Source organism: Halichoerus grypus, chromosome 8 (genome assembly GCF_964656455.1).
Source record: "Halichoerus grypus chromosome 8, mHalGry1.hap1.1, whole genome shotgun sequence".
Classification (NCBI taxonomy): Eukaryota; Metazoa; Chordata; class Mammalia; order Carnivora; family Phocidae; genus Halichoerus; species Halichoerus grypus.
In genome coordinates, this window is record NC_135719.1 from 55,148,575 (window position 1) to 55,164,462 (window position 15,888).

The 15,888-nt window shown below is 47.4% G+C and overlaps 1 protein-coding gene across 1 annotated transcript in view; it reads right to left on the reverse strand.

Moving 5' to 3' along the window:
• The window catches only part of LIPC (lipase C, hepatic type), a 133,432-nt gene extending 119,528 nt beyond the window's left edge, over positions 1 to 13,904 (reverse strand). Inside the window, exon 1 of the mRNA XM_036107030.2 lies at positions 13,787 to 13,904. Within this exon, the coding sequence (XP_035962923.1) occupies positions 13,787 to 13,871 (85 nt within the window). The 5' untranslated portion in view covers positions 13,872 to 13,904. The remainder of the gene's footprint in view (positions 1 to 13,786) is intronic.
• Positions 13,905 to 15,888: the final 1,984 nt, after the last annotated feature.

A 15,888-nucleotide genomic window follows, 5' to 3' on the forward strand; every position in this document is an offset into this window, starting at 1 on the left:
AAACTCATTTACTGAAAACAAACGTATGTTACCCAGCCCTTTGATGAGGGGGCATACACTCAGTGGTCATTTGCCATGAGCCTCCTCCATGCCAGGCCGGTGTGGGTCCTGGGGATACAGTGGGGATGAAGACTCGCTCCTGCCCTTGAGGGGCTCAGAATCTATTGGAAAGAGAGATGTGCTGGCAGGTAATCAAAGAGCGATGAGCCAAGAGCCATGGGCGAGAGGTCTACAAATGACACGGGACAGTGGGCTCATATATATATGAGAGAAAGAGAGAGGAGTGAGATACATATATTCATATAAGAGAGAGAGAGAGGGAATTAAGTAGCTCTGTAGTGCACACACACATATAAATACACACACACACACACACACACACATAGAGAGAGAGAGAGAGATAAAGCAAATATACTAAAATGTTAACAGTTATCCAACCTATCTAGATGGAATACAGTAACTCATTGTACTATCCTTTCAACTTTTTCTAAACTTGAACACTTCTGTAATAAAAAGTGGGGAAAACGTTGGGGTTAGTGCACACATCAGGCGAGCGTTACCATTGTGGGATGACTTAGTGAACAGTAGATGCTCACAGATGTTTGCTTATGGCTCGCAGTACACAGTTGCTAAGTGCTTCCCCTCTGGGATCGCAGTCCATCCTCCCAACAACCTTGTGAGTTCTGTAATCATCACCCTCGCTCACAAGCAGAGGCCTAGAGACCACGGTGATGTGTCCAAGGCCACCCGCTGGGAAGTGATCTAGCAGGGACTGAGACCCAGGCTTTTAGACTCCAAATCCAGTTCTCTTTTGTCACCCAGAGTCTCTCTCAGGAGCGGATGGGTTATTTCCTGCCTGTGCCAGGGGCCAAGTGCCCAGACGTGAGGAGGAGGCCTCAGTGTTTATCTTCCCAGGGCTGCCTTGTCCCCAGGGGCCGACCCTCCAGTTTTCCTTTTGGGTCTGCAGGGGGTGAAGACGAGGGAGGCAGGCACCCCGGACAAAATGGCAGCTGACCTTGGGCCCTTTCTCCTTGGCCGAGGCCCTGGGCGAGTCTAGGAAACAGCCTGGCTGAAGACAGCTTGTGTGGGAAAATGGCCTCTCAAAGCCAGAGAGAGCCATTGTATGGGCTCACACTGAGCACACTCCAGCAAAGATGATTGGTCTTTCAGGCACCCCGCCAGAGGGTAAGTTTTATCACTTACCCGCAATATGAGCCAGATAAATGGCTCCTTCTTGGTTTCCTGCCAGTTATTGCTCGTGCTGCCAGAAAGTCTTAATCATGCTGTTGAAAGAGGCTGAGCCCCCTCCCCCCACCAGCTGCCAGCTGGCTCCTGGGCCTCTCAGCTGGGCCATGACTTCCTGCACCCCTCCTCCCCCCAGCAAAGGCTCCCCTGTTTGGGCCTGATTCAGAGCACGCCGACTTACTACTCACTTTTCAGTTTCATGTATATTTATAAAGCTCTTTTTCTAACCCTGAAGCCCCTGAGGGTTGCTGCCGAAGCTCAAACAGAACAATGATATATCCACAGTGTCCCCAGTACTGGGCCCAGGACCCGGGTCAGAGCAGAGTCTTGAAAGTGTTTGCTGATGTTCCGGGTTCAGTTGTTTCCCCCACCCCTCCCCACATTCATATGTTGAAGTCCTAACCCTCGGAGATAGGGTCTTCAAAGAGGTAATTAGGGTTAAATGAGGTCACTGGCATGGGCCCTAATCCCATATGATTTACAAAAAAGGACATTAGGACAGACACGCACTGAGGGAGACCATGTGAAGATAAAGAGGGGACAGACAGTGGCCAACTACAAACCAAGGAGGGACGCCTCAGAAGAAACCAAACTCTACGAACACCTTGATCTTAGACTTCTAACCTCCAGAACTGTGAGAAAAGAAATTTCTGTTGTTCGGGCCCTTTGTTAGGGCAGCCCCAGCATGCTAGTGCGCTGGAGGAGTATTGAATTTGCTGGAGGCCCGGCGCGGGCCTGGCACAGAACTGGTGTGTGGCTGAATCCGTGAGTAAATCTACATCCCAGACGCCATCCATCCAGTGTGGACTTCCTTGTTTGAGTCGGTCATTTGGGTGTCTCCCCGGGGTGGGGAGGGGATAGGCTGACGGCCACCCTCCCTTATGAGTGTTCCTCCAGCTCTTTCTTTCCTTTTTTTTTTCCCCAAGATTTTATTTATTCATTTGAGAAAGAGAGAGAGCACAAGCAGGGGGAGAGGCAGAGGGAGAGGGAGAAGCAGACTCCCCGCTGAGCAGGGAGCCTGACATGGGGCTCGATCCCAGGACCTGGAGATCATCACCCAAGCCAAAGGCAGACGTTTAACCATCTGGGCCACCCAGGTGCCCCACCTCCAGCTCTTTTTGATTCAATATCACCCATCCTTATCATGAATCTCAAGGGTGGGAGCCCCTCCCTCTGTGTGGCATGAAGGTGGTGGCCAGGGCATGGACATGGACATGCCAAGGGGACCTAGTCATGGAAAAACAGCAAGATCTGTGTTATAGGCTGCAGGGGGAGTCTCAGGAGAGTTCTCAGGTGTTCTCTTGGCGTCAACAAGTCTCAGAGAAGCCTTGGAGAGTCCAGCTCTGTGAAAGCAACCCTGTACCTAGAGGATTCTTGAGGGAATAAAAACATTTTAGCTTTTTAAAAGTATCCTGGATTATCTTCAGTTGGCCCAGAACTTTCAGTCTTGGCATCATGGGGCCTCTCCTTTCTTCAGGCTGCCTGGGTTTGTGTTTGCACCTTGTTTACGAGCTTGACTTTGGGAACCAGGGACTATGAAGGAAGCTGAGATACGAGGGACTAGAACTTTGTCCACACACAGGTTTCCTGCTGGGCGTGGCCATCACTCATAGTGGGTGTGGGGAGGGTAAGTGTTCGGTTAGAAGTGGTCAGGCCCAGAGAGGCTCAGAGTATGTCCCAGGCTCCCCTGGCGCTGACACCCACGGTAGGATACTCTGAAGGCCAAGATCCCCGTGTGGGCTCTGAGGGGGACACCAGCATCGCCAGAAATATGCATCAGTGAGAATCCCAGGGACCTTGGGAGGCTTCTCCCGCCCCTGGCCTTTCAGGCAAGGCCACGTGGGCGTCCGGCCCTGGAGGAAACTGGCATGGGGAAAGAAATGGTCTGATGGTCATTTACTGCTTGGATTGTTCTTACAGAATTGTGCCTTTGTCCTCCTGGTGTTTGGGAGCCTTTGAATCGCTCAAGGCAATTGAGTTGCCCTAGGGTTAAGGCACTGGGCAATGTCTCATGTTTAAAGGGCATAGAACTTGGCTTTCATATTTTTCTCTCCCGTTAACATTTAAACAGCTGACTTCAGATGAGGCAGCCAGTGATGGTCTGAGGGCACCGTGGTGACCTCTCAACGAGTCCCTCTGACACCCGGGGTCTCAGTGCTAGAAGGGACCCTGTATGCCACTCAAGGGAAATCGGAGGCACAGGAGGTGAAGGCAGTCCCCCAAGGCCGTGCAGTGGGCACAGAGCAACTGAGAGACCTCGAAGACACTCCCCGAGGTGCTTGGGGTGTGAGAAAATGGAAACAAAACACAGCAGCCCCAAAAACCAGCCCTGTGGACAGCCGCACCAGGATGTTCCCAACTGAACACAGACGATGGCCACAAAACAGAAACTGTGCTGACAGGAACTTCTAGGTCTACGTCTGCGACAAGACAAGAGGAACCGAGAAGGTGACTAAACACTCCCTTGTCCCGACCCATAGCAGCGAAGGCCGCCCCTATATCAAACCAGCACTAGCCCCACCTCCCCTTCCTGCCGGCTACGTCGTTATTGACTAGGTCATGCAATCGGGAGTTTACAGTAACTACCTGATTATTAAATTATGAAGACATCCGGTCATTGAGTTGCCCACCCTCCCCTTGACAGACTCCGAGCCAGAACCACCCCCATGGTCCCCCCTTCTCCGTCTCAGCCAGCAAAACCCAATCTCCTGAGAAGCCCCCCTTAACATCTCACACTGCGATACCCCAGGGTTTCTCTGGGGTGGAGTCTTTCTTGCTGCAGTAAGGTCAATAAGCCTTGAACTTGAGTGTGATGAGTGTGCCCCAGGTGGACTTTGGTTGGTGAACTTTTACATCTGTCAGTTGGGCACACTGATACCTGCCCAATAACTATTCTTTACAGGGATGTTGTAAGAGGCAAGAGGTGTGACGTGGGTGGGAAGGAGTTTTTCAAGTTGAAATTGCTCTGGGTCTCTAAGCTAGTGCGATGTGGAATTTCCAAATAGTTCTCTTTCCAGACTTAGAATACAGTACTTTTTAAATGGAAGATTCCTATTCAAGCCTCTGTTTTGTGCGCCTGCCTCATTTCATTGGCGTAAATCCCTCCTACGATTTAGTGCGAGGAATAGCAATTAACACGAAAACTTCAAAGACATTTACCCAAGGCTGGGGCCTGCCTGGGAGGAAGATCTGAGCGTTTGTGGGTGCCTGCCTGGTGAGGTTGCAGAGCTGGTGACTTCTGAGCACCACCCCTGTCTTTTCCTGCTGATACCATTGCTTCCACGAGGGAGTGGCTGTGGTTTCAGGCAGGCTGAGAGATAAAGCCAACCACCCAGCAAAAAGGCAGCCAGCAGCCTCATTCCTCCTTTTAAAAAATTTTTTTTTTTAAAAACACCAACCTCAGTGGTGGCCCTGTGGCTCCAGGGTGAGGGCTAAACTCCATAGCCTGGCCTCGGAGACCCTCACCTCCGGCCATTTCTTTTTAGGGGGCCCACCCTGGGCCGCGGCAAACGTCTCTGGGCTTCCCAATTTCATGATCCTTTTTCAAGTGTGCAAGACTGGTTTATGCTTTTCCTTCTGCTTGCCACGTCCTTCCACATCTTTTCCTTCAGAACTCAACCCAAATATCACTTCCTCTATCTTTCCAGCTGACATTTTCTGCCTCAGGGCCTGATGATGTTTGTATGTGATGTTACTTGTGCACTTACCACGTTGTATTGAAATTATGCTTCTCCCGATCTCTAATCTACGCACGCGCGCACGCACGCACCCTTGCCCCTGTAGGGAGCCAGAGACCCCGTCAGTTGGGAAGCTCCTTGATGAAATGAAATGTGCTTTTTCATTTTTGTATGTACAGGGATGCGGTTTGGTACTGCCCATGGGGCCTGGTACACAGTAGGTGGTTAATGAATGCTGTAATTTGCTGCTGTTGATCTTGCTATGTTTCAGTATCAAGCAGGATGTTGTTTTCACTATTTGCGATTCTCTTGGGACAAGGAAGCTGGAACATTTGTCACTGGAAAGTTTTTCACAATCAGAAAGACCAGTCCTCTAGTCAACTGAGAATCCATGGCTCTGCCTAGCTTTTGGAAATGCCCGGCTCATCTGAAAAGAATTTTCTTGATCCTGTTTTCAGGCCTGCTGAGGAGGGGTTCACTGTGTAGGTTCATTAGCTATTGCAGCTAGTAATTTCCCACCAATTACAAGTAAGTCTCAGCTTGGGGATTTCTCTTCATTTCAAGAATCACTTTCTTTTTGCCATGCCCATATTTTATTTTGGAGGAATAAATTGCCATGAATATCATGGGGTTTTTGTATTATTTGGGCTACGGTTACCCTTGAGGGAGGTAAAAATGCAGGATCAGTCAATGTTGATTACACCCCCTTCCCTACCAGGAAACTTCAAAATGAAGCCAGATTTGCCCTGGAGGCCTGCGTTATTTCTGTCGGAAGAGCCCGAAGCCTGGAAGTCGGGACACCTGGGTTCAAGTCTTGTTTTGCCATTGACTAGCTATTTTGTTTTCCTAGTAGTTCTCCACGTGTTGTCCCAGATCAGTGACAGCACTTGGAACCATGTCAGAAATGCAAATTCCCAGGCCTGCCCCAGGCCCCTCTGAATTAGAAAACTCTGCAGCCAGGGACCAGAAATCTTACTTTAATATGATTTATTTATTTAATAAATATAGTAGGATTATTTATTTTATGAATAAGATTTAAGATGACCTTATTTTAATAAGATTCTGATGTACACTGAAGTCTGAGAACCACCGATCTGGTCAAGGCCATTTTATCATTTTGATATAAATTTATGTTTAAAATTATTCAAATCATTAAAGTAAATCTACTACACGCACACACACGCAAATACACACTATAACATTATAAACATTTTGGAAGAGACAAAAAATTAGATATACATTCAACTGAAGTATAAACATTCTTGTACATTTTCTTCTAGTATTTGTTTTCCTCACACGTATTTTCACAGGGTTGTAATCACCAGGACCCGCACAAGTTTTTTCCCGCTTAACATAAATACTGTAAATACTGTTCAGTCCTGCCACCTCCACATCTTCATCAGAACTATTCTGAAAGGCCACACAACGCTTCCCGGAACAGCTGTGTTTCCCGTACTTCACCAGAACCCAGGTGAACTTGCGTATGTGGAGGTGAAAATGCTCTTGGGCAGACAAGGAGGCCTCCCCTTTGAGGCTTTTGATTTTCTCTCCATCTCGCCCCTCCCCACCAAGCACCACTGTGGAAAAATCAAAACTTTGAGTGTTCCCGGAAATAGAGTCACAAACAGAGAGGAAAGGGAGGTTAGCCAACAGCCCTGAGTTTTCCAGAGTCATCCAGAAACTGGGGTTCTCCCAAGCCTGAAACCCCCTCCTGAAATCCTGAAGCAGTTGGGTCCTCACTGCGCTACCTTGTGGCTGTGTCTATGAAGTGCACCTTCTCTTGACAAGCATGGGCGGCACCCCAGTCTTTCAGCGCGGAAGAGCCCTTTGGAGTCTGTCTCCTTGCCCTAGGCTGGTGCCTGAGGGGGAGCTCCCCTCCCTGCAGGGCTGGCTGTGCTCCCTCCCATTGTCCTGGTTTCCACACAGGCTGAGGTCCAGCCATGACCCCCAGCCTGCTTGGCAGGGATCCAGATGTCCTGCTTGGCCCTGGCCAGTCCCTTTCCCTAGTGGGTGGACCTCAGCCCCTCAGAGAGGGCCCCTCTGTCAAATGGACACCCTCCTGGGAACCTGCATATCATCACCCTCCTGGCTGTGAGAATGGCTGTCCCTCTGCCTTCCACGGATCCCGTGGATGTCAGGGACACCAGGCTGAGGTCAGCGTGGACCCATTCCCGTGGAGAATGTAACTGGGACTGCTCAGCCCTGCCTGTGGACCAGCCCCCACTCTCTTTTCCCCTCCCTGATGACTGGCCTACGAAGACCCAGCATGCCTTGTGGCACTGTGGCAGCTGGTGCGGGAAACAGGGCAGGGAGAAGGTGGCAGCGGGCATCTCTGAACTGGCTAGTTGGCTTTTGGCTGGATTACTCACTTGGTGATTCATGCGTTACGGTCAGTTCCCAGCCCCAATCAGTTTCTTCCACAATTAGCCACTCTGTTTCTTTTTGAAAAAATGTACTATTCACTTGACCCAGAATGAAAGAAGATGGGTGCTAGTCCTGGGTCCCCTGGGAAAGGCAAGCAGGGTGGAAGACGGGCCTGTCCTCTTACCCCAGGCTTGTCCTCTCTGGGTGTGTTACCCTCAGGAGGGCTCGAGGGGTTGGGCCAGGAAGTCTGGCAGTGGATGAGATCTGCCCTTTAGCACAGAGAAGATAGCATGTCACCAGCATGCTGGACTCTGGTTCCCTGTGCATTCCCCACGAGCGAGCTCCATCTCTGGATGTCACCTGCAACATTACTCACAAATGACCTTCCCCTTCCTGAGGCCTATCAGGAATTCGTAGGTCCCACTGGGGGGATAATTCTGGGCCTGAGCCTATGATAGTGAAGGTCTGAAGTGACAGTGCTAGGTACAGCCCTTTCCCAGTGGTGCCCTTGGGACAACAAATCCAAGACCAATCTAATTGCAGCTAATCAGGATTTTTTTTTAAATTTTAATTCTTTCTCTTACTTATAAATACTTAAAAAAAAAAACCCCACACTCTATGGCCTTAAAAATTCTTTATATATATATATATATATATATCTTTAAATATACTTCTAATCCCTAGCCGTATACATGTATACCGTTTTTTCATAGTTGTGATTCAATAGGTAGGTTATTTAGTTCTGTTTTTTCCCCCACTTTCTTGTGTGTAGAATTTCCGTATACTTACTTTTAAAAGCTACAAGACCAGTTGTTATTTAACTTTTTGGAGGTCACAGGTCCCTTTGATAATCTGCCAATCTTATGACCTCTCTCCCCCAGTCAAAGTGCACAGACGCTCGGCCTTGGGTGCCGTCCAAGGAGGCAGCAAGACTCTCCGATGGCACCCCCCTCGAGCCAGGTTAATATCGCTGGTGTTACACTGTGAGCACCCGAGGGCCAACATTAAGCCCTCCATTTGTGAATTCCATCTTGATTACCCCCAGAAGTGCCTGGAACTTTTAGTACTTTAGTCGGCATTTGAAACAATACTTGTTTAAAGTTGGACTTCGCGCGCTAGCTGGGTGATTTATTGTTAGGCATTCCAGTTGTTTCCAGTATTTGGCACTTGGGACCCAGGCCAGCTGTCAATCTACCTACCTGCGATTTGCTTTGCTTTTCTTCATCCCAGAAGGCCTGTTTTGGGGAGGTGTTTGGGCTTGAAAAACATGTGCACTTTCCGGGCTCTGTACCTTTGCTTATGCACAAGGAAAACCTCCTCTTTTGCTCCAGTTCCACCCTGTGAGACCATGCTCAAATGCTGCCGGCCTCCCCAGAGCTCTCCCTGTGCTTCGAAGTCAGCCCTTTGGCCTCTCCCCTGCTCCTTGTTCTAGTCCATTTGGGTTGCTGTAACAAAGTGCCACAGACTGGGGGGCTCGTAACAACGGAAATTTATTTCTCGTGGTTCTGGAGGCTGGAAGTCTGAGACCCGGGTGCCAGAGTGGTCAGATTCTGGTAAGAGTCTGTTTCCTGGTTTCCTCACAGGTTGGAAAAAGAGCAAGCTCTCTGGAGTCCTTTTTATAAGGGCACTAATCCCATTCAGAGGGCTCCACCCTTATGAGCAAATCATTTCCCAAAGGCCGCACCTCATATACCGTCATTTGGGGTTAGCATTTCAACATGAATTTGCAGGAAACACAAACATTCAACCCACTGTACTCCTCTCTAGTGGTACTCATCACATTACGTGTCCTAGCCGAGAAAATTTTATATACACATCTTATCTCCTTTATTAGACTCAGTGATATGCTTCATTTTAATATGCCTCTGCTCTGTAAGACAAAGTTATTTTCAGTAATATTGCAAAAATCAGGAATCGCTGTTTTCTTAATTGGTTCTTTAGTTTTAGAGCAATGAACAATTTAAGAGGAAGAACACATTGCAACTTTGAAGATACTCAGATGCATTAAGAGTATTTCCTGTAAGAACTAAAATTTTTACTTACCAAACAAAATATAGTTGAGTCTTGGAACAACACAGATTTGAATTGTGTGAGTGCAAATACACGTGGATGATTTTTCCCCCATAAATACAGCACAGTACTGTAAATTTATTTTCTCTTCCTTATGTTTTTTTTTTTTTTAAAGATTTTATTATTTGACAGAGAGAAACACAGCGAGAGAGGGAACACAAGCAGAGGCAGAAGGAGAGGGAGAAGCAGGCTTCCCGCAGAGCAGGGAGCCCGATGCGGGGCTTGAACCCAGGACACTGGGATCACGACCTGAGCCAGAGGCAGACGCTTAACGACTGAGCCACCCAGGCACCCCTCCTTATGATTTTCTTAATAACTTTTTCTTTTCTCTAGCTTACTTTCTTGTAAGAATACATATAATACATATACATGTATGTGTTAATCGACTGTTTATGTTATCAGTAAGGCTTCTGGTCAACAGTAGGCTGTTAGTAGTTAAGTTTTGGGAGAGCCAAAATTGTATGTGGATTTTAGACTACATGAGGAGTCGCTGCCCCTAATCCACGCGTTGTTCAAGGGCCAACTATATTACACGTCCCAGTTCATTGTAATATCTGTCTTACTGTTTTACACTGTAAACATATCTCTAAGTGGTCACATAAGATAACAGCATGGAAGTTCTCAGGTTTTGCTTCCTTGTCTTCACAATCACTATGGTATCATCTTTGATTTTGAATTTGCTGTTTAAATGTAGGAGAATGCAGTAAGTACCACAGGGGTTGGAGACATGAGATGGTCAAAGCCAGCTGGGAGGATTCGAAACCATGACACCTGCAGTGAGCACGTCACCTGATGGGTGAGTGTCAGGGGCCAACCACATAACGGGGTGTTCTCAAAATTAACATCGTTGGAGAACTTCATATTTATTAAAGGATAAGTAATAAAAATGTGATCATTTGAAGGTTACATATATATTAATGAAACTCAACAGTAACCATGGCAGTTGTTTGCCACTTTGGTCAAAAAACCATTTTGAGGGGGTAGGAGGTTTATTTTTATCACTGACATTATTGAGAATTGTGATAATGAAAAAAAGACCAACTTTTAGGAGGTTCTTTTATTATATTTACATTCCCTCTGGAAGATGGCCTCCTTATTACTGACTTCTGGGGTACATGGCTCCCACCTCCCCACCCCTGGTCCACCCCTGATTTGACAGCTCGGGGTGGGAGTTGGGGCTGGAGGCTGGCTGGGCAGTTGTACACTGTCTACTGCCCAAATGCAGTGGTTCTGTGTGTGCGCCAAGGCCCTCGGGATGGCCTATATGTGGCCTATATATGAGGTCGATTTTCTTCATGTACTCCAAACAAAGCAACACATCACAATCCACTAAATACAGAAACAGAAGAATCCAGCCCTCTCCCATGAAGCCAGACATTAAAGAAATTGGCAACACTTCTTTGTAAAACAATGTCACTCTTCGGACTCCCTTTTTATTGTTGATGTTTGGAAAATACCAGGCATTTCTCATAATAGTATACGTATTGACATGCAATGAGTTTGCTGTTATTTTTAAAGGCATTAACATTTATAAAACTTTCTCAGTTTTGGTCTCTAATATGGTAAATATTGATAGCTGTATTCCATACAAAGAAAGCTCTTTGGGGTCCTGAAGAATGTTTGAGAATGTAATGGCTTCCTGAGACCAAGAAGTTTGAGAGCAGCTGTGTTCATGGCCTGCCTTAGATATATGGCGCATCCTGGCGCACAGTGGCTGAATGAGTGAGGGACTGGGTGGGTGTGTGTCAGCTGCTTCCGGGCTTTGGAAGCTGCAGCTGGGATGGGAGGGAGGTGGGGCGGAGGCAGTGGTGGACACCTGGAGGGTGGGGTTGCTGGGGGCTGGGAGCGGCAGCTTCCGTTTGAGAGCAGTGTGGGCTGTCATGGCAACACCAGTGGGGTGGGTCTGGGCCTCAAGCAGTGAGGTCTGGGGATGAGGGTGATGGTAGCTCTGTGTCCTGGGGTCTTCAGGAGGCTCCACATATCCTGTTCCCCTTGACGCTGACAGATTGGAACGACCGCCCCAATCTGTCTTTCTGGATGGGACCTGAGCGGAATTGTTTTCGAGGGGCCTCTGGCTGTCCACTCACTGGGAGTGAGCACAGTGGAAAGAGAGGCCCGGAGCCTCAGCCAGACAGATCGAGCTCTCCTTGCTTCTCCCTGCTCTGCTCTGAACAGCCATGGGACCTAAATGCTGGCCGAATCTCCGCCATGGCGAGGACAGGATAACATCCGGCACGTACTGGGTGCATAGTACCTTAGTGGATCCATGAGTCAAGTCATTCAAAAACACAAAAAGAGGCTGGGAGGGGTGGGGTTAAGGAAGAAAGGTCCTTGGGGGAGTTCTTCCTGGCCCATGGCCAGTGACAGTGGGAGCTTGGTATGGACCAGAGTCTCCCAGCACTCGACCCACTATGGACACTTTGCCCTGGTTCACTTGTTGTGGGGACTGCCACGTGCATTGTAGAATGTTTAGCAGCATCCCTGGCCTCTGCCCACCACATGCCAATAGCACTCTCTCCCCAACTGTGACAATTAAACATGTCTCTGGATATTGCCAAATGTCCCCTGGGGGACAGTTTTGCCCCTGGTTGAGGACCACCAGTCTAGATACCCGTCTGACAAGGCCTCCACGGCGGGCGCTTGCTTGCAGCCAGTCTTGGAAGGCGCACCAGCATCATACACACAGATCTGGCTCACTCCTTGCAGGAAGAATTTTGCCAAGGGATTCTGCTCTCAAGGCAACAAGAGACCTCCCGACTCTGATCCTTTCCCCTGAAGAACCCTCCTGCTAGCCGTGGCTGCTTCCCTCGGCTTTTGGACAAACCGGGCCCTGGGACAGCCGTAGCTGACCAACACAAGATCCGTTGAAGGAAGTCTGGACAATGCCCAGCAGCCTGGGGGAAGCTGTCCTGCCCTGCAGCCTCCTCCTTGGCACTGACGGCTTCCAGCCTCCGCGTCTCCACTAACAAACACTCTGGGCCAATCGACAGCACCATGGATACACGGAGGGAGGTGTATTCACAGGACGGAATGCTTCTGCCACCAGAATGAATGAGTCACCACCACATACATGTGCCCCGATGAAGCTCACCAGTGTAATGTCGAGTGAAAGAAGCCAGAGGCAAAAGAGCACAGGCTTTATGCTTTCATTAACGAAAAGTTCCCCTCAAGGCAAAATAATCTATGTTAAGGCTCAAGGAGTACACAAAGGAAGCTTCTCGGATGCAGGTTCCGACTACGAAGAAAATTCACTGGGCAGTTAAGACACAGGCACTTTTCTTGATATATATTATACTTTGATAGAAAATAAGCAAACAAAAACAACATTCTGGACCGAAGGTCAGGACAGGTCCTTCAGCAAAATCCTCGTCTACCCAGGGAATAAAAATCATCAGCAATTTTGCCTGTTTGGCTCTAAATTCTTATTGTCATTTTTGGATCTGACTTCATACACAGGATGATGTATGCAAAATAATGAGCACATGTTTGGCACAGAAAATGCTCAGTATATGGTAAATAATTAATACTACTAATCAGTTATTAACCGGCCTACGATATAAAATAATACTAAAATAAAAAAAATTTTTAAAGGGAAACAAGATTCTGGAATTTGCAGGGATATTGGTTACTAAATTCCTCACTCTCAAGGTTTTTGGAGCTCCTTCCAAGCATAGTCTTTGAGGAAAGAAAAATCTAAAGCTTCTACCTTAGAGTTACTAGCTCTTGACCAGCACACACAAAAAAGTCCCAAATACCTGTCTATTTGGTCACATTGTTCAGTGTACTTCATACCTGTCACTTATTGATCCAATGCTCTGTTTATCCAGGAACCGGGAATCCACCTACCTGACCAAACATTTGGATCTGTCTTTGGCCATCAATCTAGTTTATGAATTTACAGATCAAACAGGTGTGACTGCTGTTGGATTCCTCAGTCTCACAGTAAACCTTTGGCAGAAAAAAATGAAGTCCAGAAAATCTGCAACGCTGTCTCTCCTTTAGACCTGACTGGAAACAGGACTCTACAAATCCCTCTCTCCTCCCAGAGAGCCGACAATCAGACAACCTCAGCGAGACGGAGCATTTCGTTGCAAACTATACTCCCCAGCCACAAATTAGATGCCAAGTTAGCGCTCAGGAAGATCCAAAACTCTTTCAGATCATTCTCCATCCAAGTCTTAGCTTGACTAATTCTGAATCAGACATGGGAGAGACTTCAGTGTAAGCTGCGAGTGCATTTAGACGTCTACCCCCAGAAACATCTCCTAAAATTTCAATCTTGCACAAATGGCAGCTTGTCCTGTGACCTGTGACTCCACTAAGAACCAAGCTCTGTCCCACACCATCAAGAACCACTTGGATTCATCGCAAAGACAGACATTTAAAAAAGAAAATCCATGCCCATCTCCGCATAAAAGGCAAGCTCTTACCTAGTCCCAGGCTTTGTCCATGGGCACTTGATTGGATAAAGATGCACAAAACCAAGAAAATAGAGACACATGGGGGACTTTCCATTTCTCCTGTCTCACCCGGGGTCCGAGGTCTTCTTGCTAATTTCTGAAGTTAAAGAGACCAGATTGCCTATTGGTACTTTGTTAGGGACGCCTGCTCATTAATAATTAACCTTTAGCCATGGTATCCAGTGTTCGCTTCTCTGACTAGACCCCAACCCCAGGTCTAACTATTTCGAATACAACAAAGGTTGATGTACAAAAGCTCTTTTTAAATCCTGATACATTTTGAAAATAAAATATCTTGTCATATATTCTTACCTTCTTGGGCCAAGGTCACAGTTCCAAATTAATCAATTTAAAGTTAATGTGTTTGGAAATTCTGTCAAAGGTCAGGGGTTGCCTTGCTCTCCCTCTGTCATCACTGTGTTGGGGATCTTGGCTCATGGCAGAGGTATTTCAAATTGCAGGCTAAGCACAAAGAAAAAGAAAAGGGCTCTGGGACGCAGAGAGCTACCAGAGGGTCCATTTTCTGTTGGGTTTAGCAAAATTGCTGGTGCCTGAAGTTAAAGAGTGGTGGGACGAGGTTTCTATAGCTGAAAGGGACAGAAAACCTCTAACGTCAGTGTAGGAAGGAGCAAAGATGCAGGACTGGATGGCCTTGCTGGGGGCCCCTTTGGGAGATGACCCTAGAATAAACTCTCCTCCTCTGTGCTAATTAATGCTCCCACTGTGTAGAGGACTGAGAAGTCAGGCCACTCGGCAAAACCAGGCAGGGGAAATGTTCCTGTGTGCGACTCTCATGATATTCTTTGGGTCTCTAGTTTTATTTAAACTTTATTTGTTCAACATTTTTTTTTTTTTTTTTTGCATACCTACTATATGCCAGGCCCTATTTTAGGCACTTGGGACATTCAAGCGAACAAAACAGATGAACGTTCCTGTCTTTGTGAAGCTTATGTACCATTGGGGGTGGGAGGACTCAGATGATAGACAATAGACATAATAAATCAGAGATTTATAGAGATTGTAGAATACAGTGAGAGCTATGGAAAAAGAAAGTATAGCAGAATTACGGGGGTGGGGGAGGTAGTGATTTTTAAAAAAAATTTTAAAGATTTTATTTATTTATTTGAGAGAGAGAGCACGAGCGGGGTGAGGGGCAGAGCGAGAAGCAGATTCCTGGCTGAACAGGGAGCCCAACACGGGGCTTGATCTCAGAATTCTGGGATCATGACCTGAGCCGAAGGCAGATGCTTCACCAACTGAGCAACCCAGGTGCCCCGAGGTTCAGATTTTAAATGGAATGGTCAGGGTGAGCCTTTTTGGGAAGTTGAACTTTAAATGAGGGTTTCAGTAAGTAGCCTCTGTGGACATATTGGGACAGAGTAGCCAGTGCAAAGGCCCTGAGGTAAGAGTGTGCCTGGTATGTTCCAGGAACAACAAGGAGACACCCTTATAAAGACTTGGACTTTTATGATCTGAGACATAGGGAACCATTCTGAGCAGAAGAGTGACGTGATTTTATATTATTTAAAAAAAAAAACATTCTGGTTTTCGAGGCTAGGAACAGATTATAAATGAGCAAGAGTGCAAGTGGGGGAGAATGTGAGGAGGTCATGGCAGTGATCAGTGAGAAGTGATGGGGGCTTGCTTCAGCGTGGTAATAGTGGAATTGGGAAGTGGTGGATGTGTTGGATATATTTGGAAGGTGGGTGCAACAGGATTTCCTGACTACTGGACAGTGAGATGCAAGGCAAAGAGATGCGTTGAGGATGACTTCAAGGACTTTGCCTCGAGCAAGTGGACAATGGGGTTGATATCAGCTGAGGTGGGGAAGGCTGTGAATGGAGCAGTTTTGGTGGAGGAAGATGATGCAATCAGCTTTGGCCCTGTGGCCTTTGAGATGCCTCTCGGACAGTCAACTGGAAATGTGGAGCAGGCAGTTAGATAACTTGGGGGTTCTGCTCTGCCAATTAACTCAGCAAGATACCAGTGAATCCAAGCAGCTCCGGAATGCCAAGACCCCTCCCTCCCAAATTTCTGCAGAGTACACTCTCTTACCACTTTCTACATGGGAA